This window comes from Asterias rubens, chromosome 3, assembly GCF_902459465.1.
Source record: "Asterias rubens chromosome 3, eAstRub1.3, whole genome shotgun sequence".
Taxonomy (NCBI): Eukaryota; Metazoa; Echinodermata; class Asteroidea; order Forcipulatida; family Asteriidae; genus Asterias; species Asterias rubens.
Window position 1 is genome coordinate 15,112,963 of NC_047064.1, and position 25,888 is coordinate 15,138,850.

Sequence of the window (25,888 nt, forward strand, 5' to 3'; positions counted from 1 at the left end):
CATGTTCTACATTTCTTTTGGTTGTATATGTATTGTTTTTTGTTCTGCGCCTCGGAATAGGGTCTTGTACACTAGATAGATGGCGCATTATAAATGCATTATTATTATTATTATTATATGGCAGTTACAGGTTGAATGGTCCCCTGACTGGTACCCTAGACCTCAGATAGGGAGACTGCCAAGACTGGGACTAGAAAAAAGATATTCACAAAATAGGAAGGAAGCTTGCCAAACAACAGTTATTAATCAAACTTTTTCTGTTTCGAATTTGCAGGTCGAAAAGGGACCTCCAGGTAACAAGGGATATCCAGGGGAGCCAGCTCAAATCCCGGTAAGTTTATTTATTCATTCAGGCTTTAAAAACATCAAAAACACACAGCAACAAATAGTACAAATGTAAAAAAAATAAATAAAACACAGCTATACAAAAATTCAAGCCTAGGGATTGCCCCAAAGCAAACCAAATCATTATCAAAAAGAGCAATCCCTTGAGGTATTTAAGTATAAAACATAAACAAGCCACCAAAAAGAGGAACATTTTTGAAATAAAGGAGACCACGTACAAATATAAAAGGTGCATAAAATATTTCTGTTTATTGATGTGAATCAATTTTGACAGATTTTCCTGAGTTATATTTCTTTTGGCAAAATCCATCCCTAGTTATACTTGTGAGACCAACAACTTTAGAAAAGTAAGCAGACTTAATCTATTGACCCAATTCACCTGACGTCATCATCAGACTAATCTTGGATGCGCCATTTTGGTGGTCAGTGTCAACGTGTGTTATTCAGAGAAGTGCGCATTTCAGGCGACGCGTATTACACGTTAACCTATTGACCACCAACATGGTGAGTGTGGCATGAGTCGCCGCATGTGACGCGCGTGCAAGGCATCAATACTCTTTAAGATTGCAAGTTCTGATGACAAAAAAAAAACTGTGTGCTTTTGGCAATAAAACGGATAAGAGAACCGAACTCAAGCTCTGCTGCTTCTGTGCAGCAGAGTGTGGGTTCGAATCCAGGTCGTGACACTTGTGTCCCTGAGCAAGACACTTAACTATAATTGCTTCTCTCCACCCAGGGGTAAATGGGTACCTGTGAGGGCAGAGATGGTTCTTGTGATTGATTTAGCCGAGTAGCGCATATTGATGTTGCAAAGGCTGCATACTCCCCACCAGGGAGCTTTTAGATGGTTTAAGGAATGATTTAAGGCCCAGTGACCAGGGGTAATAATGTGAAGCGCTCTGGGACGCCCTTCGGGTGTGAAAAGCGCTATATAAAAATGGGTCATTATTATTATTATTATTAAAACGATCAATGCGGGACTTTTGAGACACTAGGTGGCAGCAGACTATACCAGGTTAATCCATTGTTCTTGGTAAATGTGCCCTTGCTCAGAACTACGTAAACAATGAAAATATACCTGGTAAGTCTGCTACAACCTAGTGTTCTAAAGTCTCCCACTCAATTTAAATCAAATTCATGTATTAATAATCAACACTTTAAGAAAAACTTTTACATCGCTCTCTATGTTTGTATGCATTTTTCAGGCTGAATTGATGCAGGGACCTGTAGGAGTTCCAGGCCCATCTGGACCTCCGGTGAGTTGAAAAATGTTTGTTCAGAATTTCTCTTGTGTTTAAAAAATAAACGAGCTTGGTAATCACTCTGAAAGCTTAGAATTTTTTCCAATTAGTTATTGAAATCTTGTGTATATTTTTGACAGGACCCTAAATTGTAGCTGTTTATATTAAAAGGAAAAAAAGGCTTGGAAACTTTACAAAATGCTCGAAAATGTCCTTTGTTACATGTATTCTCCAGAAAAAGACCATAACTGAAACTGGTTGCAAAGTCGAGTAAAAGAGGTCCTTATCACAACGTGTTGCCTCAAAATTATCTTGTCAAGTTAAAACTGCTCTTGTCAGAGGTACTGCGGCCCAAAAGAGATCCTTAAAACTAACAAGATTTTTCTACAACATATGATTTGATTTCTATGTAAATCTTCAACAAGGACTTGTAGCTCAAAATATGTACTTTACAGTGATTTGGTGCACATGAATCGATAAGAAAAATGCCTACCAATTGTTTGACGGTGATAAAAGCACTAAGAGATGTGTTATCTCATTTATAAATTATGGGTAAGTAGTCTTCCATAATCACCAGAGTTATCATACTGTACAAACACAAAACCGCTGAACTTATCCAGTCATGAATTTACTGGCCAGATGCTAAAATCACTGGCCTCGTGCCAGTGGTCCAGCGTAATATTTCGAGCCCTGATCACAAAGACTGGTCAATGCATCTTCTATGGGCTCTTGGAAATCAGTGAGCTAGTTTGTGTGGCCTAAACAGTTGAGTTGTGTCACACTGATGATACTATAAGCCACTTCGGAATGTCAGTGGCGCACAGACATTGCGCAGCTGGAACTCCGAAGTGGCTTATTGCAGAGAGGTTGTTTCTTTGACTTTTTCTTTTTGACTGTTTTTTTTATTATGTAGGGCACTTCTGGACCCAAAGGATATCCGGGTATGATGGGATCTCCTGGAATGAAGGTAAAAACATAACGAACTTGAACTTTTTTACCTGCATATTGGTAATAACTTAACGGAGTATCTTTAGCCATGTTATAATAATGTTTCAATTGATGTTGTAGTCTGTATAATGCTTTAATTGCATTTGATGCTTTTGTTTTGTTGTTGCCAATACTGGAATATAAGAAAAATGCCTAAACAACTAAAGTATGTTTAACCAAGTTTAGATGTACATTAACATTTGTTGGCTTTGAATTTGTCCAATTCAACCACAATAGGGACCAAATGGAGACTATGGACCTAATGGATACCCAGGTGTACCAGGCGGTCCTGGTCCACCAGGACCCCCCGGTGAGGTAAGTCTGATTTAAAATAAAAAACAGTTTAAAGGAACACGTTGCCTTGGATCGGACGAGTTGGTCTATAAAAAGCGTGTGAAACTGTTTGTTATGAAATGCATATGGTTAGAAAAATGTTTACAAAGTAAAATATAATTATCCACACAAGTATCACTCAAAATTGAACGGTTTTCACACGTGTATCACAACTTATATATAACATAACAAACCTGTGAAAATTTCGGCTTAATCGGTCATCGGGAAGTCGGGAGAAAATAACGGGAAAACCCACTCGCGAACTAACACGGTCGGCCATTGGACGAGGTAAAAAGAACACCAAGCAATTTCGAGGGGTATTTGTGTAGATCATTGTATTCTACTTTTACAACATTTTTCTAACCATACCGGTTTTACAAAAAACTGTTACAGGACGCTTTTCAAGAAGAAACCTCTAAGTTGTATTTTATTGTTTGAGTTTCAATTCCTTGGGCAGGATTGCTGAGAAGGCCAGGCCAGCCCATCCATAACAGAAATAACAATAAAAATAATAATAGAATATTATTCATACCGCGCTCATGCTATGTTTCTAAGCGCTATGGTGCTAGGGTCCTTGAAGACTAATAGTAAACCGGGTCAACAGCACCAAAATATAGAGTGACTCTGTCTTGAACAGCTGTTTAAAACCTTGCAGGGTATAGACCTTATGCATTGACGTCATCCAGCGGCCATCTTAGTGGAAAAACGGTGACGAAACAATCAAAACGCACAGATTTGGACGCGCGGCGCACAGGATTGGCCAATGAACAACCTCCTTTTGACCTCTAGGTGAGGGCGCCCTCCTGAAATGATGTCATGTGCATAAGGTCTATTGGCAGGGCGATAAGAGGCCTTGCTTTTGGCTTGGTCCTTTATTGCATGGCCGAGACCCTGCTGGTTTTAAACGGCCGTTTCAGACCTTGTTCAACCTCTTTTATTCCCTTATTAAAAAAATAGTGCAGACAGTATTAAAGTAAAGAAGAAAACCAAAAGAAATGCTTTAAATTGAAATGGATAGTTACATGTAGTTGTTAAACCAACCTAGTTAATGTTTACATAATCATTCAAAGTCTGAATCCAGCATCTATAGGCTTGACAATGCTGCATCAGCAAAAGCAAAACAATCCTGAATTTGTCCCCAAAAATGTGATATTTTTGTTAGTTCACAAAATTTGAGGGATAAGAAAATAAATGAAGCGATTTTAACTACTTTAAACTTTAGGTTTTTAAAGCAGCACCAAATGCATAGAACTGTTGACAATGTACTGATTTGGGCAGGAGCTTCTGCCTGTCATTTATCTTTATTAGCTAGAGTGCAGACTTTTTTGTGTGAAAGGTTGTGATTTACACTACAGCCTCTTTCCCGTCAAAGGTCTGTAGCCACCCTCTTTCATGGTAAATGTGCCACCAGTTTGTCCAACCGGGTTCCTCCTATCAGGAAGTTTGAACGTGGGAAACCAGGCTTTCTGCTTCTTCTTACCCATACGCTCTCACATTGCTGAGGTGTTGAACATTCCAACAGTTTAATCCACTTGCTGCACCTCGTTAGATCAATCTTGCCTGGTCCATGTTTCCCTCCATCCGACAATCTAGACTGTTTGAAGAGGAATATCAATCTCTACCTTTAGCTTCCCTGAGTTATTTTCATCCTAAATGTTTTGTTTTTGTTCCTGTAGCGTCTTACCAAGTGGCTTTAGCCATTTGAGGTGAACTTGCATAAATGTGTATACATCTTAGATAGATAGATAGATAGATAGTTTATTTCTTTTTACATTCGTGGCCAATGGCCAAATTACAGTAAAAATTACAATACATACAAAAAGTACTTTACATACAAAAATAGTTACAAATAAAAATGTACTGCTAGTTTATATAAAAAATATGTCGCCATTGGAGGCTTTATTAAAATTTACAAAGAGACGTGAACAAACCACCATCGAAACACACACAAATGAAATGACTACCTATTAAGTAAATTAACAAAAGAAGGAATGGGACTATTTTTTTTAAACATTATTTTGCTGAGGAGTGCCTTATGGTATGAAACAAAGTATGACTAGCTCTAATGTTCTGAATTTATTGTTTACCTAGAGGAGATTTATAGCCTGAGATTTTGATCCAGACCACCCAGACCTTCGCAGAGGCATGTATGGATACATTTTAGGGATACCCATGGATAACAAATCCAACCTTTGTAACCATTCAAACGTGTTTCTTATGTGTGTAACTCGTTTTTTCTGTCATTGTTTTTGTGTGCGTGCAGGCTATTGCTCCCACATATCAGCAAGCTCCCAGCAATAAGATGGCCCAAGCACCTCGGCAAGTAGTGCAGGTAAGCTTTTTCTAAACCTTTTGCGACGGACACATTTTCACACTTTACAGTGCGAGTCAAAAAGAAGTTGACCGGGGAATTGGTGATGTGTTTTTTTCAAAACGAGCAAATGAAACTCTAAAATTCAGTAATGAATATCTTAACAAGCACTCTCTCCTGCTTATTAAAAGAAAATCGTAGAAATTGATCATTCCTAAGAGGAGTTATTTCTATTTTTTCAAGCTGTCCACGGAATACTTGTCATAACAAATGTAAGCATTTTAGTTGTGTACTAAAATTAAAGCCCTGCCCTTTAGTCGAGCAATAACATTCCATAGAAAGCTACAAACTGGATTGCTCTCAGTAAAACAGACATAACCTCTCCTAGAAATTATCAAGTTGTTACATTTTTTTCTTCAGGTACATGTAAGTAGGACAGTATGCTTGTTTAATATGTGCTTCACTGTGGTTTTGAGTGTAAAGTGAATTTTGAGTGCTTGACATAGTATTCTGTTCACTCAACATTTTATTTTGTTCAACAAAAATAATGTTTTGTGTTTCCCTCCAAAAAAAAAAAATGTTTTGCAAATGTTGTGGGTTTGAATCCCATCCAAGTAATTTTTCTGTGTTGTTATTTTTTATGAAATACGACGAGAAAAAAAATACTGCGTATACAGTGTTCAAGGGAAAGGGTTAGGGTTAAATCTTTTTTTACTTTCATAACACCCTTTTGGGCACCAATCAAATTTTTCTCTACCAACTTGACTGTATTGGTTAATTTCAGGGACCCCCGGGACCAGTTGGTCTCCCCGGCAAGGCAGGTGAACGGGTAAGTGCTTGTTAGCAAGACGTTTGGTGCAGCTTCAACTGTCTTAAAATATGATCAAATTACAGATTTTTCATATAACAGGCCGCAAAAAAACCAAACATACCTTTCTGACAAGAGACAGCAATGTGTAATATTTTTCAAAAGAGGGTGCCATTTGTTTGCGACAGTAGAGATTTAATTACAGGATACAGTGATTTTTGCAAGTGTTTTTTAAAAGTACAAACATCATTTGTATGTGTACACTTAAAAAGCTTTACTCGCACGACTTCTTGCGTCGCTATCTGTGAAATTGAAAAACTATATCTGAGGTTTCAATGTTGGCAGTCATCACAATCTGATTTCTAACCTACTGCTTCATTCTTTGTCAGTCTTTTGAATCAAAGGATTAGGTATTTTGAATACTTGGCTCAGATTTTTGGGAAAAGAACACCAAACTTTGCGGTTACTTGTAAAGCCCTCTTTCCTCATTTGTATGTGTAAACAGTTATATGCAGAGTCACAATCTTGGGTACCCATTTTTTCATGCCCATTTTATTATTATTATTATTATTATTATTATGGTTTATTTATTAACTGCACTGGCGGCCAAGCAGGCCGAAAAAGTACATTTACAAGTAAAAATATTTTGTTAAAAAATATATATAAACACACATTAAAAATCTTGATTCAACACTGGTGGTCAGGCAGTCCAAAAAAAAACGTATTAAAAGTAAAACTGGTACATATATAACAAAATTTTACATACCACAATAAAACCACAAAAGCAATTACAAAAAGCTCGAAAGCTACATGAGAAAGGCACTAAAAAGATTAAATAAAAAATAAAAAAACATAAACGCACAGCAAATGTATGGTACTCATCTGGAACAAATGAATCTATGGCAAACTACGAATTTATGGCAAACTACGAATGATGTAGGGGATGGTGGACATTTTGTATCTATCTGTTCGACACTTGGGCATGAGAAGACCAGACAGGGTACTAGACCTTAATTGTCTCCTAGAGAACAACAGTTTGAAACCACTGATGTTGCAGCTATCTCATTGTTATTTGTTTATCAATAAACTATTGCTGTGTCAACGATGATGACTGAAAAGTGATTGAGTTTGTGGAATACAAGATTTGCAAAGAGTCACTCAATACTTAACTGTTGTTTATTTTGGGGTCTTTGTAACGGACTGTACTCATAAAAGAACGATTCATTAAGCTCCGCTCCTTTGCGTATAGACCAAACACAACCCATTGCAAAACCGAAAGTCCAACACTATAAGGTCCGACATGCATGCGGGTATGCTTGGCCCGCGCGGCAGAGTTGTGCAGAAAGGCATTGGAGAGGTTCACGCGTACTTGCTCACACATGCGCCGTGGGCGGTGTATTGTGGCTGTGTACTTTTGCAAGATCTTTGACTCTTTGGTTTTATTCAATTTCCTCTCAATTGATGCCAAACTGACTTTTAAACTGATGTTTTTTTTTCCCAGGGTGCTATGGGAATGAGAGGCCAGGCTGGAGATTCAGGACCTGTTGGTCAATCCGTGAGTATATGAAGACACCGTATGTTGTTGGTTCAAGATTGATTCATGTTTCTTTTTAACAATACTGCGTTTTTAGGATAAATCTGAAAACGGGCCTATATATTAATTGCACATGACGTCATTAAAGAAACGTGCACACAAAAAGCCGTCATTGGCTAAGAGTCACGGGTAGCTCAAACAGGCATACACTTTTCGATTGTTTATCATCAAATATGCAATCCATCCATGATAGCTGTTAATAATATTTATAAATTTACAAAAGTTGCAAAACGCTGTACATTATCTACAAATAAACACAAAATGACAATAACTTTTTAGCATAAAAGCAAATGAGTTTTTAACATGACTTTGAAAGATTCAAGAGATCAGGGGCCAATTTCTTAGAGCTGCAAAAATTTGCTTAGCATAAATTTTTATTTTTTTTCCCTTTGATAAAAACGGGATTACCAACCAAATTTCCACGTGATTTTCAGGATAAGCAAACAACAGATGAAAACCAGTAACGAGCAATATGCAACAAATAAAAACTTGGTTGGTAATCCTGTTTTTATCAAGGAAGAAATTTCATGCTAAGTAAATGTTTGTGCTTAGCAACTCTATGAAACTGGGCCCAGGCCTGTTGTATGTAAAGAGGTAGATTGTTCCGAAACGTAGGTGCACTGACCGTGAATGCTCGTTGGCTATACCGCTTGTAGGTGCAGGTGACAACCACAAATGAGAAGTAGAACAAGAACGCAAACTGCGCGAACTGTGAGCTTTGATAGAAAAAGAAGAAAAAAATGGAAATGGAATTCCTGTTGTTAATTTTTCAGTTACAAAGTGTGAGCAACTTTTATTCCATAAGCAAAAGAAAAATTATTTTGGTTTTGTTCAAGAATTTTGTGACAGTGATTTGACTCTCCTTGACTTTCTTTTTTAGGGACCCTCTGGACCAGCAGGACCACGAGGAGAAGAAGGTGACGACGGCAGAGACGTGAGTGTACACCAGCCTTGAAAATTTCACTCTCCAGTTTCTCAATTCAAAATAAAAAATAACAATAAAATTGATTGCTCTTGTTTTTTACCCTTATCAAAGTAGTTATCATCACATGGTATCACCGCAAACTGAATACACATTAGTAACTCATTATGCAATGCCTCGAAACCAGTGTATATTTTTGCTCTGAACTCTGTTTATTTCAGGGAAGTGATGGAAGTACTGGGTCTGTCGGAGCACCTGGTGCCCTGGGAGGACAGGTAAGTTAAAAGCTTAGCTCTCCATTTAATAATAATAATAATAGGAACAATAATAATACCAAAACTTATATAGCGCCCTAATCATGTAAACATGCTTTAGGGCGCTGAATATGGAAAAAAAGACAAACTTACAAAGGAGTAAAAAATTCTTAAAAACATTCAACCAGTAAGTAAACAAACTTAATAAATAGAAATCCACAAGTATTAAAAATGCAATTGGGTCTAAAATCTAAAATACAAAACAGTATTGCACATTGCAAGCATTAACAGTAGGTTAACAATATACATAGATTATTGAAAATTAAAAATTGTTACTACGAATAACATTCTCCAGAAGACGGTCAGGCACACGTACTTAATAATAATAACATTGGTTGATCAAAAATGACAGTAAAAACCACTCTCCGATTGAATGATGGGTGTGTCTTTGATGTTGTTTCACCATAAATTCTGGCTCATACTTTCTGCGAATGCAAATTTAAATGCAATACAAATTCTGACGTCACACACGTCACTCGCAAAGAATAATTTTTTTAATGAATTTTTTTAATTTTAATTTCATGGTTTATTTATTAAAACACTGCAATACAGCGGCTAAAAAGCCGAAATGCACAGTTTACAAAATAGTCATTAAAAACATTACTATTAAATTGTAAAAAAAATAATTATAATGATGTATAAACACACAGGCAACAAATTTGTGACAGAAACACATTAAAGAGACATGTTGCCCCAGATCGGTCGAGTTGATCACCAAAAAGCGCCCGAGATCGTCCCCCACTTTAAACTGCATGCGGCCGGATAGACAATTCGAGAGTAGAGCAGAAATATCCACACAAACACCCCCCGAAACTGGACGGTCTTCCCCCACGTCGCGAACAAACACGGTTGGCCACTCCGCGTGTCAAAATTTTGACTCCGCAAAATGGCAGACCACGCCAGCTCACAAATAATTCATAATTCAAATCAGTCCTCAATGCCTCAGCGTACCCTGGATATGGTCTCATCACTTTTCATAGCAAAATGCAGAGAGGACAGTTATCAGAAAAATGACAACATACACTGTATTTTGAGCCACCGCGTTGACGTGACATAACTGAAGTCGTTCGCACTTCAACTTCTGTGTGCATGCCCAACTTAAGTCTCTAAACAGCCACTAGTTAAATGTTGGTTCTTGCTATAATTTGACCAAAGCTTTCAACAACACTTTGATCAAATGTTTGTTTGTTTTTTCTCCCAGGGTGCAAGTGGAAGGCCTGGAGCTCCTGGCCAGCAAGGTCACAAGGGCTGGAGGGTAGGTCACATGAAAATGTTTCCATTATTTATTGTTGCAAACTTGCAATTGGCTTCAAATTTGTTAAATTAAGGGAAATGAGATACAGAGTGTGCTGAGATACTCATAGAAATCTGAGAAAAAATAATGTGAAAGAAAAAAAAATGCTGGGAAATGAAGCAGGGGTATTATAACCCTGCATAGAATAGTTGAAATTTATAAAGGCCAACTTTTATAAATTTGCCAATCCTGTGCGCTTGTTTCACTGCCTATTTTCAAGAAAGCACTTAAAAAACATTGTTCATTTGTTGTATTATCTGCATTGCTATTCTTTGGTCTAAATGAAATGGCGTTATATAAAAACCCATTGTATTGTATTGTATTGTATTGTATTGTATTGTATTGTATTGTATTGTATTGTATTGTATTGTATTGTATTGTATTGTATTGTATTGTATTGTATTGTATTGTATTGTATTGTATTGTATTGTATTGTATTGTATTGTATTGTTTCTCACCCTTTGACTGCTTCCTACCATGAAGGGAAGGTTTGCTAATCACTCTGAAAATTAATGGCAACAAGGAGCCTGCAGCAGCTTTTAATAGTATAAAGCATTTTGAGAAACATTTCACTTCAAAGTAAGGTGGTCATGTGAAAAGGTATAACAAAAGTTTGGGCCCCAAAACTGTACCTTGAGAAGCATTATTGTCAGTAACATTTCTTGGATTAGGGTTATTTTTCCTGCCTTGACATATGGGCTCCGGATTATCGGCATTATCTCAAAAACGAGACCACCTTGACATTTTCACACGAAATATAGTTTTTTAAAGTTATTCCTGAATTATTTTATAAATTTTGCCAACAGGGTGGAAGGGGTGCTAAGGGGCTTCGTGGGGACAACGGTGAGTTCGGTGACAGCGGTAATGCTGGAGCAACTGGCCCGGCTGGAGCCGTTGGTGCTAGAGTAAGTATCATATTAACCAATAGATTGTGTTGAGTAACCACTTTGTTGCTAAACAAAGTGGCCATTATTGTAGGGCAGGCCAGATACGCGTCTAAACGCGAACATCAATGAAGCACGCAGCACGCAGCGTGCCCGGTTTGATCGTAGATATAAAATTTAATTGGTTGAAGATGCATTATACTATTAAACTGAAATAATTACATGATCTTGTTATTAGTGTTTTTTTTATTTTCACTCTAGGGTGAGAGTGGTGCCCAAGGAGAGAGGGGAGAGCGTGGAGCTCGTGGAGTTGTTGTGAGTAACATTCTCAGCATTTTCCCCAATATGTCAAGATTTCACACATGAGTGACATAATTTATTCCCTGCCCTATACATTGAAAACATCATGTCATACAAAATGCAAGAGTAATGATATTGATGATAACTAATGTAATTATAAAGTTTAGGAAGTCATGAATGAGATTTGTCCTGGAAGTTGTTAGAGATGGGTCTGGTGTTAACCTTTTATAATAATAATAATGATAACAATATTTATTAAGGCAAAACATTCATAAGTACATGTACATGTACACACATTAGAAATATTTTAACAGACTAAAATAAATAACAGGAGAGTGCAAAAGTTAAAAATATAACTGTCGCTAGAAGGCGTATGTCTCTTTAATTCCAGAAAAGCCAGCAAAAATATATGTTAAGGCAAGAAAGGGCAAGTAAAAAGCACAGAAGATAATATACAAGTCAATGAACAGATATAAATGGCCTAAGAAGAGCCTAACAAGCATAAAAAGGAAGACAGAAATAGTGTTTCATCCATCCTGATATTGTTAGGAGCAGTGTTTAAAAAGGAATAGTGTGCAGAAAATGTTCAAGAATTGTGTTTAAGTTTTAGATGTGGGATGCAAACCCCAACTGGGGGGAAAACCTAGTAGGGACTGGAAACCCAATTCGTATGCAATCTCCTGTTTGGGATTTGACGTGAACGGCAGAGAAGATATCTCTGAGTTGTCATGAATTCAATGCGCCGAAGTGGCGGTTTCCTTAAAGGATTTGGGTACTTTTTCAAAATGTCCATAGATTTACATTAAACTTACAGGGTTTGAAGACAATGAAAGTGGAAAGCTTCCCTCAAAATATTACTTACACATGTACTGAGGTGCTGTATTTGAGAAATGAGTAAAACAATGTCAGGAAAATATGTTTGTAAATGCTTAAAATAATTTTGGTCTCATGAGACCAAAACTATTTTCATGACATTGTATTACTCATTTCCCAAAAACTACAGCACCTCAGCACGTAATATTTTCAGGGAAGCTTTCTACTATCATTATCTTCAATCTGTGTAAGTTTAGTGTAAATCTGTGGACATTGTGTTTTTTGTCCCACAAAAAGTACATACATGTACACCCTTTAAACAAGTCGTTGGCGGCCAATAAGAGCACCGAACTCAAGCTCTGGTGTTTCTGATCAACAGACAATGGACTGTGACCAGGGGTAATAATAAAAGAAGCGCTTTAAAGGCAGTGGGCAGCATAAAACCTCACTTGGTAACGAGTAATGGGGAGAGGTTAAAAGTATTGTTTGTGAGAAACGGCTCCCTCTGAAGTGACGTCACAAAAGAAAAGGCATATGAAGGCAACGGAAGACTTTAAATGTTTCCATTGTACAATCTAGTTTTGAGAAGTTCTCTTTAATAAGGTTATTGACATCTCACAATATAATTTTACCAGGCACTTATAGCCAATCAAAACTGTAAATTGTTGTTGCTACTGACGAACCAAACTGCTTGGTCCAACCACTTGAGTGACAGAAACAATTGTAATGTCTTTCCTCATTCTTTAAAGACAGTGGACACACTCAAAATAATTATTAGCATAAAACCTTACTTGGTAACGAGTAACGGGGACAGATTGATTGTGAGAAAAGGCTCTCTCTGAAGTGCCATATTTTTTGAGAAAGAAGTAATTTTCCTTGAATTTGATTTCGAGACCTCAAGTTTAGAATTTGAGGTCTCGAAATCAAGCATCTTAAAGCACCAAACTTTGTGTGACAAGGGTGTTGTTTATTTCATTTATATCTCGCAACTTCGACAACCAGTTGAGCTCAAATTTTCACAGGTTTGTTATTTTATGCATATGTTAAGATGCACCAAGTGAGAAGACTGGTCTTTGAAAATTACCAATAGTGTCCACTCTCTATAAGACGGCCTTCGGTTGTTGTTATTATCTTTACAATTTCTATCTCTTTTTATTTTACAGGGTACAGCTGGACAAGATGGTTCTGATGGGGATGTTGGTAATGCTGTAAGTAAATGTTGACCTTCTAGAAAACCATTGGAATAATTTGAGAATACATTTATCCTGATTTACGCTAGTAAATCATTCCTTGTTACTATGCAACGGTTAACTCTGAAGCGTCTGTTTTCTTTCTACGATTGTGTTTCTATGATTGGTTTACTAATTTTGACTTTTAATGTTTTTATGAATGGTTTATACTACTACCGATTTGCTAGAACAGTTAACTACTTTTTGATTGCTAGTGGTTTACTACTTTGGTTTACTGACGATTGACAACTTAAGATTTTTAAGCAGTTTGCTATTTTTAATTTGCTAAGGGTTTACTATTATTATTCATCAATGATTCACAACATTTGGTTTGCGAACGGTTTACTACTTTTTATTTGTAAAGGGGTTTATTATACTTTTGATAGTTTTTAACTTTTGGTTTGCTAATGGTTTATATTTTCGGTTTGATAATAGTTAACAACTTTTGATTTCCATTTTATTTTAGGGACCAGTTGGTGCATCAGGTATCATGGGCCCTATGGGTCAAAAGGGACACAAGGTAAGGACTTTCAATGGGAAAGTATTTAAATAAGGGAATAAATGTGTGGTGAAGAGGTTTTCAACTAGTGGTTTAAACCAAACGAGGCCTGGTTCTTGATAATTTTACGGAGACGAAGTTGAGGTAAATTATCAACCACTAGTTGGAAACCGATTCAACACACTTTGACTCCCATTCATAAAAACCTTTTCGGTCAAAAAACATCAACACTTTTTGCTCAAAAAGTAAAATAAATGCAAAAATTATAATGTTCAATGATTTCTTTCAACATAACACCCCTCCAGCTATGAAATGGTAAGGCCCTCGGGTAAACAACTCCTTATACATGTAAGGGAATGCTGTGCGCGTCGCACGTATCGCGTGATGTGGCACAACTGTTCCGGCCGTTGCTATCGACCAATAGGAATGAAGAAACTGTCTTATAAGCACAGGTGCAAGCTCGCGTGTCACGCCCATGTTTCAACACTTTTTACTGGTCATTAACAAAGGTTTGATACACACCCACGTGACGCGCTCTCCACCAATAGGAATAGCGAAACTGTCTGAGGTATTTATGAATAACTTCTTTGTCACCCAATGTTTCCAATAAACACACCATGCGAACACAGAGAGTGACTGTTCAAATTAAATCCCAACCATTACCAATCCTTTTCTGTGATCAGTATCCAATGTTAATAGCAGTTGCTAATTTTATCACTCTATTGGAACTAACATTTTGTCTGCATATGTGTTTGTCGCCACCAGGGTGTGACAGGAGAACAGGGTGAAAGTGGTCTGCAAGGAATCGCAGGTCTCCGTGGTGAGAGCGGTGCAGATGGTGCTCCAGGTCAGACTGGTGCTGCTGTAAGTTTTACTCCAGGTTTTGGTTTGATAACAGCAATGCATTTCAGATGAAAGTAGACAGAAACATTTTTCACAAATTCACTCCCATCCACATTCGCAGGTCGTATTAACTGGGCTTACTTACTTGAATCCAACAAACTGGTACTGTCGCTACTTCATACTCTACTGAGTTGATGTGTATTAGAGATCAAACGAGCTGATGTTTAATTTAGATTTGATTTATTTTTTGATACAAGGGATTTGCCGGAAAAGATGGTGAGGCTGGAGCCACTGGTGACATGGTAAGAAAAATGTTCATGTAATTTTGTCAACACATATTCCTTTTTTTTTCTTTTTCTTTTTTAAGAAGCATAATCCTAGATTTACACAAAGTTAAGTACTTCAACTTCAAGGTCTGGGGTCGATTTCACATAGAGTTAGGACTAGTCATAACTTAGAACTAGTTCCAGGCTAGTCCTAAGTTATGACGAGTAACTCTTCCTAACTCGAGACAAGACTAGTCTCTTTGTGAAATCCACGCCTGGTATATTAAGAGCAAAGATCTACTGAAAGAGTTTAATTCAAATAAAACAATATAAACCACAAGGGAGACTGACTGGGTAAATTTTGAAAATGAATTTTGGGGTTGAACAAAAATCATTTCAAAATTTACCCAGCGAGTTTCCCTTGTGGTTTATATTGATATCTTAAACAAAAAGTCGCATCACCTTAAGGTGATCCCCTGGCTGCCGCTTCCCAGGTTGTATCGTAATTTGGGTGTGATCCCTGGCTACACAGCAGTTAACGGTTGTATGGCTTCTGACTGGCACCCCCGAACAAAGATATTGACAAAATAGGTACACCGCCAATATAGGGCTAGATAGCTCAGTTGGTAGAGCGCCGGCACGTTAATCCGAAGGTCGTTGGTTCAATTCCCACTCTAGTCAATTCTTTGTTCAACCCCAAAAATCAAATAAAACAAGTGTAATTCGATTGACCTCTTGCATAACAAAGAACATACAAATGCCATTCCCACCATTTTGGGCTTCACTTCCTTCTGATGAACATTTTCAAAAGATCTACCAAGTTTTAATCTTCTTCATTTCCTCTGGACAGAACTGTGAAATTCACCATTGAAGCTTTTTTTATTTAAGGAGCCAGAAGTACGTGTAAGTAACTTTTATTATTTTATTTGTGAAACAGGGAGCTGCAGGAGCCAATGGAGGTGCCGGCATGACAGGTGCACGAGGCCCAGCGGTAAGACAACGAATTCGATCAAACTAAATATGTTTTCTTTTCTGTCTTGTAGTGCTTTGATTTTAAAATTGCTATCCAGATTCTGATTGACTTATTGTTTGAATTTATTCGGATGAAAATACAGCAAAAACATGCAACAAATACATACTCAACAACAGGAGAAAATATATATTTAGTTTGCGGTAACACCATGTGTGTATCTACTTGCCAGGTAGAGTTTGTTCTTAGAGAACTGTCATGCTTTATTCTACTACCTTGCAAGTCAATACACACATGGTGTTACCGCAAACCAAATATATAGTAATACCTCATCATGCAATGCCTCAAATCCTCTAACAGGAGTAAAGACAATGAAATAAGAAAAGCCAAAATAGAACACAAGATAGTAATACTGCACCAAATTATTTGAGGATAGTCCAAAAAGCCAATAGCTGAGACTTATTACTAATTGGGTTCCTTAAAAAAAAAAAAAAAACGGCAAAAACTTCAACAAGAAATGGAAGTACCAAAAATAGACAAACCTAGTCAAGAGGGAAAAAAACAATCATTGAAAACAAAGAAGGAGAACTCAAAATGAATTAAATAAATAAACAATTAAAAAAAGTAGTAATCATTATTAGTCATTATTTTGTGTCAAATTATTAGGGAAGCCGTGGTGCCGCTGGTGTCGCTGGTGAGGTCGGACAACAAGGCTACGCTGGACTTCAGGGTTCCCGTGGTAACGCTGGCGCTCAGGGAGCAAGGGTAAACGTTTTGTTTATTTTTTTTACAATTTTTGAGTACGGCCACAAAACTCGGAAATTATACACCTTTTCTGTGGGCCATGTGTCTACATTGAATTCCTTGAGTCACTAAACTTAATGGATCAGAAGTTAATTTGCCTGGGGTGGATTTCACAAAGAGTTAGGACTAGTCTTATCTCGAGTTAGGACCAGTTATTCGTCCTAACTTAGGACTAGTTATTCGTCCTAACTTAGGACTATCCATGCAATTTGTATATCTCTTAGGACTAGTCCTAAGTTAGGACTAGTCCTAAGTTAGGACTAGTCCTAACTCTTTGTGAAATCGACCCCTGGGGCATTTAGCAGCACTGTTTGAAAAAAGCATTTACTTGGAGATAACAGGTGTAAGTTGCTAAAGGAGCGTTGCCGTAATGTTCCTCAAAAATACTTTTCCTTATTTTCAAAAGGGAATAAATCTGTTGAATATGTTTTGAGAGTGTTTTTTCTTTTGTTTAATAACAGGGAGCTGTTGGTCCAAGCGGTGAGGCCGGTTCAGATGGAAGCGATGGTCGAGAGGTATGTTAACATTTTGTTTGTTTGTTTGGTTGTTTGCTTGTTTGAATGATCTTCCCATTGAGGGTACTTGACAAACTCCCACAAGAGGATACAAACACTTAGCTGGCAATAGGCATAACAAAAATTGGTTTAGCGTCTATGATATTATGAATTGCACAAATCAAGAAATTGTGATTCAGTAGCTAGACGACAATATTTATTCTAGTCATTGTAAAATCAGCGGTTAGCTGGGGGATTCGAACCCACAACCTTGTGATTGCAAGTCCTGCAGTCTAACTACTTGACCACGGTGACATGAAATGGTGCACATATATGTCGTACAGTGATGCTCAACGCGCTTTAACAGTATTTCCTGCAAGGTATGCAGGACTGCGTTTGAATTATGAGATCCAGTCTTTTAACGTAGCATCATGTAATGGTTAACAAGGTGCTGTGGCGCAGTATGCTGCCAATCCAGCCAGAAACATTTGATGCATTTGGCTGACAACAGTAGTAGGGGGCCAATAATATGAAAACATGGGCCATCATCAAAAACCAAACAATAATAGTTACAACTTTTTATAGAGCACTAAACACGAAAGTTTCTAAGCGCTATAACCAGATTAACAAAACAGATGGGTTTTAAGTTGAGATTTAAAAGTGTCCAATGAAGGAGCTGCTTGAATGTGGGTGGGTAGCATGTTCATGCTTGTACATGTAGGTGCCAATTTCAGGAAAAGCAAGGGCAAATTTTGTTTGAACAGAAGGTGCTATTGACCCAGTTGCATGACGAGGAACGTCCCTGTTACAAAATGCGTTACTACAATTTCAGCCGTTGTTTGAGTCAATTCCTTTGCGAATATTCTAACTCTGAAAATGGCAGACAGGATAGCTGCGAGTTAATTGCCCGGTGTGCCGTGAAAATGGTTGATGGCTGCCAGTATGAAAGCCGTCCATCCAATAGGGCCAATATAGAGCCAAGGTAGGGTCCATATGGAACATCAGGGCCAATATAAGAACAAAGAGTAGAATTATGTTTGTCACTTATGTTGATACAACAAATTCTCTCTCAGGAATTTATGTTTTTCGAGTAACATTGGCTATTGGCCCCTTGCACGCGCATCACACGCGGCGACCAATGCCACGCTCACCATGTTGGTTGGCAGTTAGGTTTATGTGTATTAACGCCGCGTCGCCTAAAGTGCACACTTTACTGCATAATGCACAGCATAGAGTTATATATGAAAACGCACAGTGAAATTGCCCACCAGTATGGCGCATTCAAGATTTTTCTGCTGATGACGTCAGGTGAAATGGGTCACTATATCTCTTTGTTACTTTTTTCTGATTAATTTAAATGTGTTTATCAAAACTGTTTATGCTTAGTATGAAATATTCTTATTTAATTTCAGGGTGAGTCTGGCCCCACTGGTCCAGCTGGTGCTCGTGGATCCACTGGCGCTCGTGTAAGTAAATTTTTAAAGCAACGTCTTCTTTAACACTCCAGCAACACAAGTTTGATCCTATAGTCTGTGTGTTTTTCAATTTTCTTTTATCAGAAATTGAGTTGTTAAAGGTGGGTCATAGAATCAAAGAAAGATACAATTAAAGCCACATGCGAAAGTTTCAGCTGGATACAGTGTTGTCTGCTTGCTGAGAAAACTGAAGAAAAACTGTTATGGTATTTCACAAAATGAGACTCCATCCACAATTAGCATGGTATAGATATAGAAGAGTTTGCGGTAACACCATGTAATGACTATCTCTAAATGAGTTGGGGTGGTTCTGAAAAGAACCGTTGGTTTAACTCGACGTTTCGATCAGTATGCTCTGATCGTCTTATGGAGAGTGCTGGACTCTGATGCTGCATGGTGCTTAAGTACTGGGCGGCGAATTAGCATGGTAACAAACAGCTGGTAGGCCTACCATCCACCTCTCTGGCTGCTGTATTCGCAAATGGACACCAACACTCAGAAATCCGAGACTCGGACTCAAATGTTTTGGGGTAAACAAGTTATCCAAAGCGTAAATACTTTGAGGGGAATCCTTTTTCCAAAGCATATTTACTTTCTGAAAATAATTTATTCTATCAACGGCTGCAGTGCTTCTTGCTAAGTAAGTTTTTATGGTCATTAATTTTTACAACAAATGCTCTCCTCTCAATGTTTTAAATGGTTAATTGTTATTAAAAAATTCCCCTTTTTGATTGCTTGTTTGAGTGCTTCTTGCTCGGTAAGTTTTTATGGTCATTAATTTTTTACAACAAATGCTCTCCTCTCAATGTTTTAAATGGTTAATTGTAAATATTAATATGCATGTACTCTAAGGCGATTGCTCTTTTGGATAGTGATTTGGTTCACTTTTTGATAATTCTTAGGCTCCTGTCTGTTCTTTGTATTTCAGTACGTCCCTTATGTTTTCAGAATGTTTTGAACACATTTCAAGTAACTTTTCTTGAGCCTAAAACTGTTCCTATTACAAGCTTCTGTCATTGACTGGTCCTATTGTTCTTTTACTGCAGGGAGGGGTTGGTTCACCAGGTCCTTCTGGCCCAGGTGGCATGATTGGCATGCAGGTTAGTATTTGAAGACAACAAAAATATGTTTATTTGCAAACTTTTCGAGTTGATTTTGCTTTACTTTGTCGTTTTTAAAAATGATACACATGTCAATTTAAATCTTTTAAACTTCTTTCGTGTAATTTTTGAGATGTTTATAAACCTAATTGAAACCTAATAATTAAAGGAATGAGCAGTGTACAACAAATCCTAATGGTACTCTGGTGGGTTCAAATCCCACTCAAGTATCCCATTTTTCCCCATAAGGAATTGAACAGCACTGAGTATGCAGTCCATATTACGCATCAGTGTAAGGGTAGAATGAGCAGCGCACAACAAAATCAACAGGGTACTCTGGTGGGTTTGAATCCCACTCAAGTATCCCATTTCTCACCCTAAGGACTTGAAAAGCATTGAATATTCAGTCCATATCACACATTGGTGCAAATGTAGAATGAGCAGTGTACAACAAAATCAACAGGGTACTCTGGTGGGTTCGAATCCCACTCAAGTATCCCATTTTTCCCCCGAGGGCTTAAAAAGCATTGAATCATTTTATACAGTCCATATTACATATTGGTGTAAGGGCTGGATGAGCCTAGTACAACATAATCAACAGGGTACTCTGGTGGGCAAGTCCCACTTGAGCAGCTTGTGGACCTTTTGCCCTCAGGACTCGGAATATCACTTATATTTGATGGGTTAAACTGGTAGCATAAATCCGAGGGATATCAAACAACATTTTGGAGGGGCATATTTGTTTTAAGCTTGGCAAATTTTAGTTTTAAAAGTTCAAATTGTATATTCTTTTTATATTTTCTAAAACATACTTGCAAATTTGTATAAACATACAGCTGTTGATGAGTGCACTCTATGTTTTAATAACACAATATAATGTTGTTTTGTAACCAGGGTAACACTGGAGCCCAAGGAGCTATTGGAGCACCAGGAGAGAAGGGAGATGGAGTAAGCTTTTAAAAATTTTCATCCAATTGTTTATTTAAGTGTTACTTTTACTTTTGCATATGAACATATTTACTGTACATCAAACGTAGGCAGACAGTTGAATCGTAAAAACGGTCATCACGTCATCAACCTTTTAGGCCAAGTAAAATAAATAACATGTTGCTCGTCCCCGCCCGCCTCGGTTTTGGTTATTTGTTATTTTAGGACATAATTTGAGGATACACAGAGCATACTCATAAAACCATCTTCAAAATCGATATGGCGGCCATCTTAGACATGGTGGCCATCTTGAAAAAAATAACAAAAAGTTTTAAATAACAAATAACAAGGACCTCCCTCACCAACTTTTTCAAAAAGTCCGGACGAGCAACATGTTATTTATTTTACTTGGCCTTACAGGTACTCCTAAGCACTTTTAAACCTCAATTAAGGAAAGGGTGAGTCTTTGAGATATTTGGAAGAGTAAGTAGAGGCAGCTTGACGGACATGAAGGGAGGGATCTTCCTAAAAGCAAAAGCGAAATCATGACTAGATTTCTTCGCTTGCATGGATATGTTTATGTCAAAATCCTAATAGTTCCTTGTCAAACAGACATTGTTTTACCATCCATATTTACAAACTGGCCGCTCACTTATCTTACATAAACCCTCACAGAAAATCCTTTCATATCCACCACAGGATTTATTGTAGTTAACTTTACCAAAGTTTAAAACGCCTCTTGCGGAATGTTTTCTCTCTTCATTGTGGATTTCTCTGTTCCATTGTTTCAATTTGGATTTCTCTGTTTTTGTAGGGTCGTCCTGGACGAACTGGTGATGCTGGAGTGCCTGGACAAATGGTAGGTAAAATCAGACCATTAAAGGATGAAAGTATGCCATGGTGACAACTCTCCCCCCCCCAAAAAAAAAAAAAAAAGTCGGGCAGTTTTTAAAAATAATGAATCTGCATTTAAAGTCTGGCATAATATTCTTCCTCGTGGTTTCCATTTTTTTTTTGCCCTTGGATGAATCGGGAAAACAATTGTTATTAATAAAGCCCTGCAAAGTCTACTAAAGCTTATACCATATGGTCAATGTATACATAGGTTAAGCCCATGTACATGTACTCAATAAAATGCCCCTACTTTTTTCCATGGACCAACATGCCTGAGAAGTAAAAACAACCACCAATACATCCGCCATGATGTTATTTGCATTAGATATCTCAAGGAGTACACTTGAAACTCAGTTGACTAGAGTGCAGTTTTTTTTTTTGGAGCAAGTGCCTTTACATGCCTGCATTGGCAGATACCGGCGCTATATAAGACTTTGATTATTAACATTATTATCGTTATTATTTTTTATATATATTTTTATTTATTAAAGGGTGCACAAGGATCAGAAGGCCGTGATGGAAATGCAGGCAAGCCAGGACCAACAGTAAGTCTTATTTTTTCTTCTTTTGATCGTTAACAAATACATCCACAATTTTTAGAGACCAGGGGCCGATTTCACAAAGGTCTCAAATTGATCGTAAATTCAAATCAATCGTAGTTGCTAAGTAAAGTGTGATGTCACAATACAAATCTCTATGGTGATATTGAAAATTTGTCGTGCGATGAATTTTATTGCTTTGTGAAATCGGCCCCAGGGCCCGATTTCATAGCGCTGCTAAGCACACAAATTTGCTTAGCATGAAATTTCTTCCTTGATAAAAACAGGATTACCAACCATATTTCCATTTGTTGCATATTGCTGTTGTTTGTTTATCCTCAAACCCAGGTGGAAATTTGGTTGGTACATGTAGTTCTGTTTTTATCAAGGCCAAAATTTCATGCTAAGCAAATTGTTGTGCTAAGCAGCACTATGAAATTGGCCCCAGGTGGTTCTGTAAGATCAGGTGGTTCTGTCACAATATAATAATAATTACACAGCATTTGTAAAAGTCACTTAAACTGATATAAAAACCATTCAAAGGCGCCGGTCAAGATGGAAAAGAGGGAATTCTCAAGTGGTAGGAAAAGCAAGGGTGAACAGGTGTGTCTTTAGGTGTGTTCTTTAATATGACCATAAATCGTGAATTTGTCAAAAATAAATTAGTACAAATGTCTAGATAACTCTTGTTAGGTATAAAACTTGCACTGTTCTTTAATTGGTTTGTTGACATGGAAAACATGTTGAATAGGAGACTTTCCAACGCTAGGCGGCAGCAGACATACCGGGTAAATTTCCATTGTTTACGTAGTTCTGAACATGCGCATAATTCTGAGAACAATGGATTTACCCGGTAAGTCTGCTGCCCTCTATCGTCCCAGAAAGTCTCCCATTGGTAAATATAGAAGACTGATTTAGATGTGAGTGACCCACTCTTCTATTGTTTCCATCACTGAGAACAATAAACAAGGACCAATGAGTGGGAAGCCCTGCCGTTTGTTTGTCTTTAAAAGCAAAGGAGGCCTTTGGCTTTTGGAACTTAACTTATTTAAATGTGTACAAAATACAATAAAGCCAACCTGTGAACATTTTACTTCGAAAGGTGGTAGTATTGTTAGATATCAATATAGGAAACTGACTGGGTATTTTGAAATGATTTTTGGGGTTGATCAAAGAATTGACTATAGCGGGATTTCGATATATTAGATATATAGGTTTCAGTGGGATTCGATATATTAGATATATAGGTTTCAGTGGGATTCGATATATTAGATATATAGGTTTCAGTGGGATTCGATATATTAGATAAATAGGTTTTCTCAGTCAAATTTGGCATATGAGCAGCCATTTTAACCTCCAAGCTATTCTATATGCGCAAAATCGATTGCTACTTAAAAGGGTCATTCGGTTTTGTTTTATGATAAGTAAAATATAATGTTGCGTCAGTCGATTAAACAAAATAATCATTCAGTTTAACAATTCATCAAATCAGCATTTAAACTCGCAAACCCTTCTTGAGGCGTGTGTGTCACGAAAAAAGAATGACGATACGTTCAATTGAACAGAGTGCTCAAGGAATTTGGCTCAAATCAAAACGAATTCTGAGTTTGAAGCTCAGTAACAACCGGAGAGGCAAAACAGCTTTAATTCGAACGCATGAAAATGACATTGGCTGCTCATTTGTCGAGTTTGACCAAGAAAACCTTTATTATAAAAATGTGGAGCGGAGATGCCCTCACAAGAAGGATAACCTGTATTTGGAACACACAATCTCAGAAATGTTTCTCAGATTAAATTATTTTTGAATCCCCCTCTCTAAAATCACATTCTTATAAAGTGAATTGCTTCTCAAAATGTTATTCATTATCAGCAGTTACAGATCTTCTTACCATAGGAGTTTTTATGGTCGAGTAATCCCCCAACTATCAAACAACATGAAGACAGTTTTAGTGCAGCAGCTTGCATGCAGTGGTCGTTTGTCGGGGATGACAAAGCCCAAGTGCTTGATTTTATCTAAATCACATTTTGTGTTCCTCAATTATTTTTTGCATATGAAAGAAATCAGAAAAGAATGAGTATTTTTACATTTAAAAACACATCTGACAGATCTATCATGGTTTAAAATAAACAATGCAATGTTTGTGTTTTTCTTTCAGGGACCAGGTGGAAATGATGGCAAACCAGGACCCCCAGGTTCATCGGTAAGTTTTCTTGAAAATGTGACGGTCTGATTAACTATACCTCATACATGTTCATGATCGAGAGCTGAAGTCTTATTGGTTTTTAACTCGCGTGTTAGATTCTATAATTTGCTGTTTACCAAGTTAGCGCGCGAGCATGTAGCATATTATATGCATGCAGCATATTATATGCATGCATAGTAGACATTCGCATGTGAAACAGCCTGCCACGCATGCTAAGTTGGGAAGAAGTGCGAACTGCGAGCCAGCCACATGCCTTTACCCTTATGGACTTTGAAGGGGTTAAACCTATTTTAGCCCCAGGAGTAGGTGACAACATACTCCCCTGGTGACAGTTGATTTGGTGGACAGCCAAACTCAGTTTAGTGTTGCCCTCACCTTCAAGCGTTTGATCATCTTGAAGTGGCCATCTACATGTAGCTTTGTGATTTCTCATAAATTATTTTTGTTTGATGCGCTTTACAAAGCAATCATGTCGCGCAGGTGTTATCAATCTGCTTGAGCATCGTTGGCTACATACACATTAAAAGTGGGTGGTGCACATAAATGTCAAACCGTATTTTCTTGCACTCGATGATGCTGAATTAAAGTATAAAGTGCTTGTGTATAGCATTACATATAAAACATGGTTTGTTTCAAGTTGACAGTCAATATTAGCTCCACTTGTTATTGGAAGTTGACAAACTACATGTACATTGTCAATATCTAGTACCTTGTTATATTTGTATACTGCTTGTTTAAATAATCTTGGTGTAAAATGATAACTATGGCATGATTCTAAAAAGTACAGTTTTACACTGTTTTCAAATGACACACTCATAGAAAATCTCTTAGGTTTTAAACTGATACAAGTTTTTTGATCACCCACTCAAATATAAAAAGAAAATTTGTTTAGGATTTTATTTCAATTTGTTTTTCTGTAGGGACTTCAAGGAGCAAGAGGAACCCCTGGCCTGCCAGGAGCACCAGGAGCAACTGTAAGTCACAAACAGGCAAAATATTATTAGCTGATGCAAACTGCTTACCAACCAAAAGGACTTATGGTAGATGCATACAAATAGTTAGCGGCCTGATGCTTCGACCCTAGCAGAGTCATTCTGGATGGGCTCATTTGGTCTTCAAACTGGCTAGAACATAGATGAAAGAAAACACCTTTGTAGCAATAAATTGTGTGCTTTCAGATTAGATGCCTGAAAAAGGCTATAAGCCTGACGCCTTTATCGGATTCAAATTGGGTGAAAAATAACCTTCTTCTCCAAAACTACAGGAATTAAGGGGGGTTGTTAAAAAAAAAATAATAATAATAATAATAATAATAATAATGTAATATCAACAGTTCTCCATTGCTCTTTCCCAAGTAAGTTTTTATTGTCATTTATTTGTGGAGTAATAACCCAAAGATGTACCCTCCCTTTAAAGACACTGGGCACTATTGGTAATTGTCATAGACCAGTCTTCTCACTTAGTGTATCTCAACATATGCATAATATAACAAACCTGT

At 37.4% G+C, this 25,888-nt stretch overlaps 1 protein-coding gene across 2 annotated transcripts in view; it reads left to right on the forward strand.

The window, feature by feature from the left end:
- The window catches only part of LOC117287750 (collagen alpha-2(I) chain-like), a 74,638-nt gene that overhangs the window by 22,161 nt on the left and 26,589 nt on the right, over positions 1 to 25,888 (forward strand). For both annotated transcript variants that reach the window (XM_033768252.1, XM_033768254.1), the window contains 26 exons: positions 275 to 331; positions 1,551 to 1,601; positions 2,500 to 2,553; positions 2,811 to 2,888; positions 5,170 to 5,238; positions 6,002 to 6,046; positions 7,527 to 7,580; positions 8,500 to 8,553; positions 8,763 to 8,816; positions 10,057 to 10,110; positions 10,956 to 11,054; positions 11,295 to 11,348; positions 13,310 to 13,354; positions 13,842 to 13,895; positions 14,640 to 14,738; positions 14,975 to 15,019; positions 15,921 to 15,974; positions 16,620 to 16,718; positions 17,219 to 17,272; positions 18,664 to 18,717; positions 19,773 to 19,826; positions 20,721 to 20,774; positions 21,568 to 21,612; positions 22,139 to 22,192; positions 24,343 to 24,387; positions 25,311 to 25,364. In XM_033768252.1, coding sequence (XP_033624143.1) covers positions 275 to 331; positions 1,551 to 1,601; positions 2,500 to 2,553; positions 2,811 to 2,888; positions 5,170 to 5,238; positions 6,002 to 6,046; positions 7,527 to 7,580; positions 8,500 to 8,553; positions 8,763 to 8,816; positions 10,057 to 10,110; positions 10,956 to 11,054; positions 11,295 to 11,348; positions 13,310 to 13,354; positions 13,842 to 13,895; positions 14,640 to 14,738; positions 14,975 to 15,019; positions 15,921 to 15,974; positions 16,620 to 16,718; positions 17,219 to 17,272; positions 18,664 to 18,717; positions 19,773 to 19,826; positions 20,721 to 20,774; positions 21,568 to 21,612; positions 22,139 to 22,192; positions 24,343 to 24,387; positions 25,311 to 25,364 — 1,533 coding nt within the window. The remainder of the gene's footprint in view (positions 1 to 274; positions 332 to 1,550; positions 1,602 to 2,499; positions 2,554 to 2,810; positions 2,889 to 5,169; positions 5,239 to 6,001; positions 6,047 to 7,526; positions 7,581 to 8,499; positions 8,554 to 8,762; positions 8,817 to 10,056; positions 10,111 to 10,955; positions 11,055 to 11,294; positions 11,349 to 13,309; positions 13,355 to 13,841; positions 13,896 to 14,639; positions 14,739 to 14,974; positions 15,020 to 15,920; positions 15,975 to 16,619; positions 16,719 to 17,218; positions 17,273 to 18,663; positions 18,718 to 19,772; positions 19,827 to 20,720; positions 20,775 to 21,567; positions 21,613 to 22,138; positions 22,193 to 24,342; positions 24,388 to 25,310; positions 25,365 to 25,888) is intronic.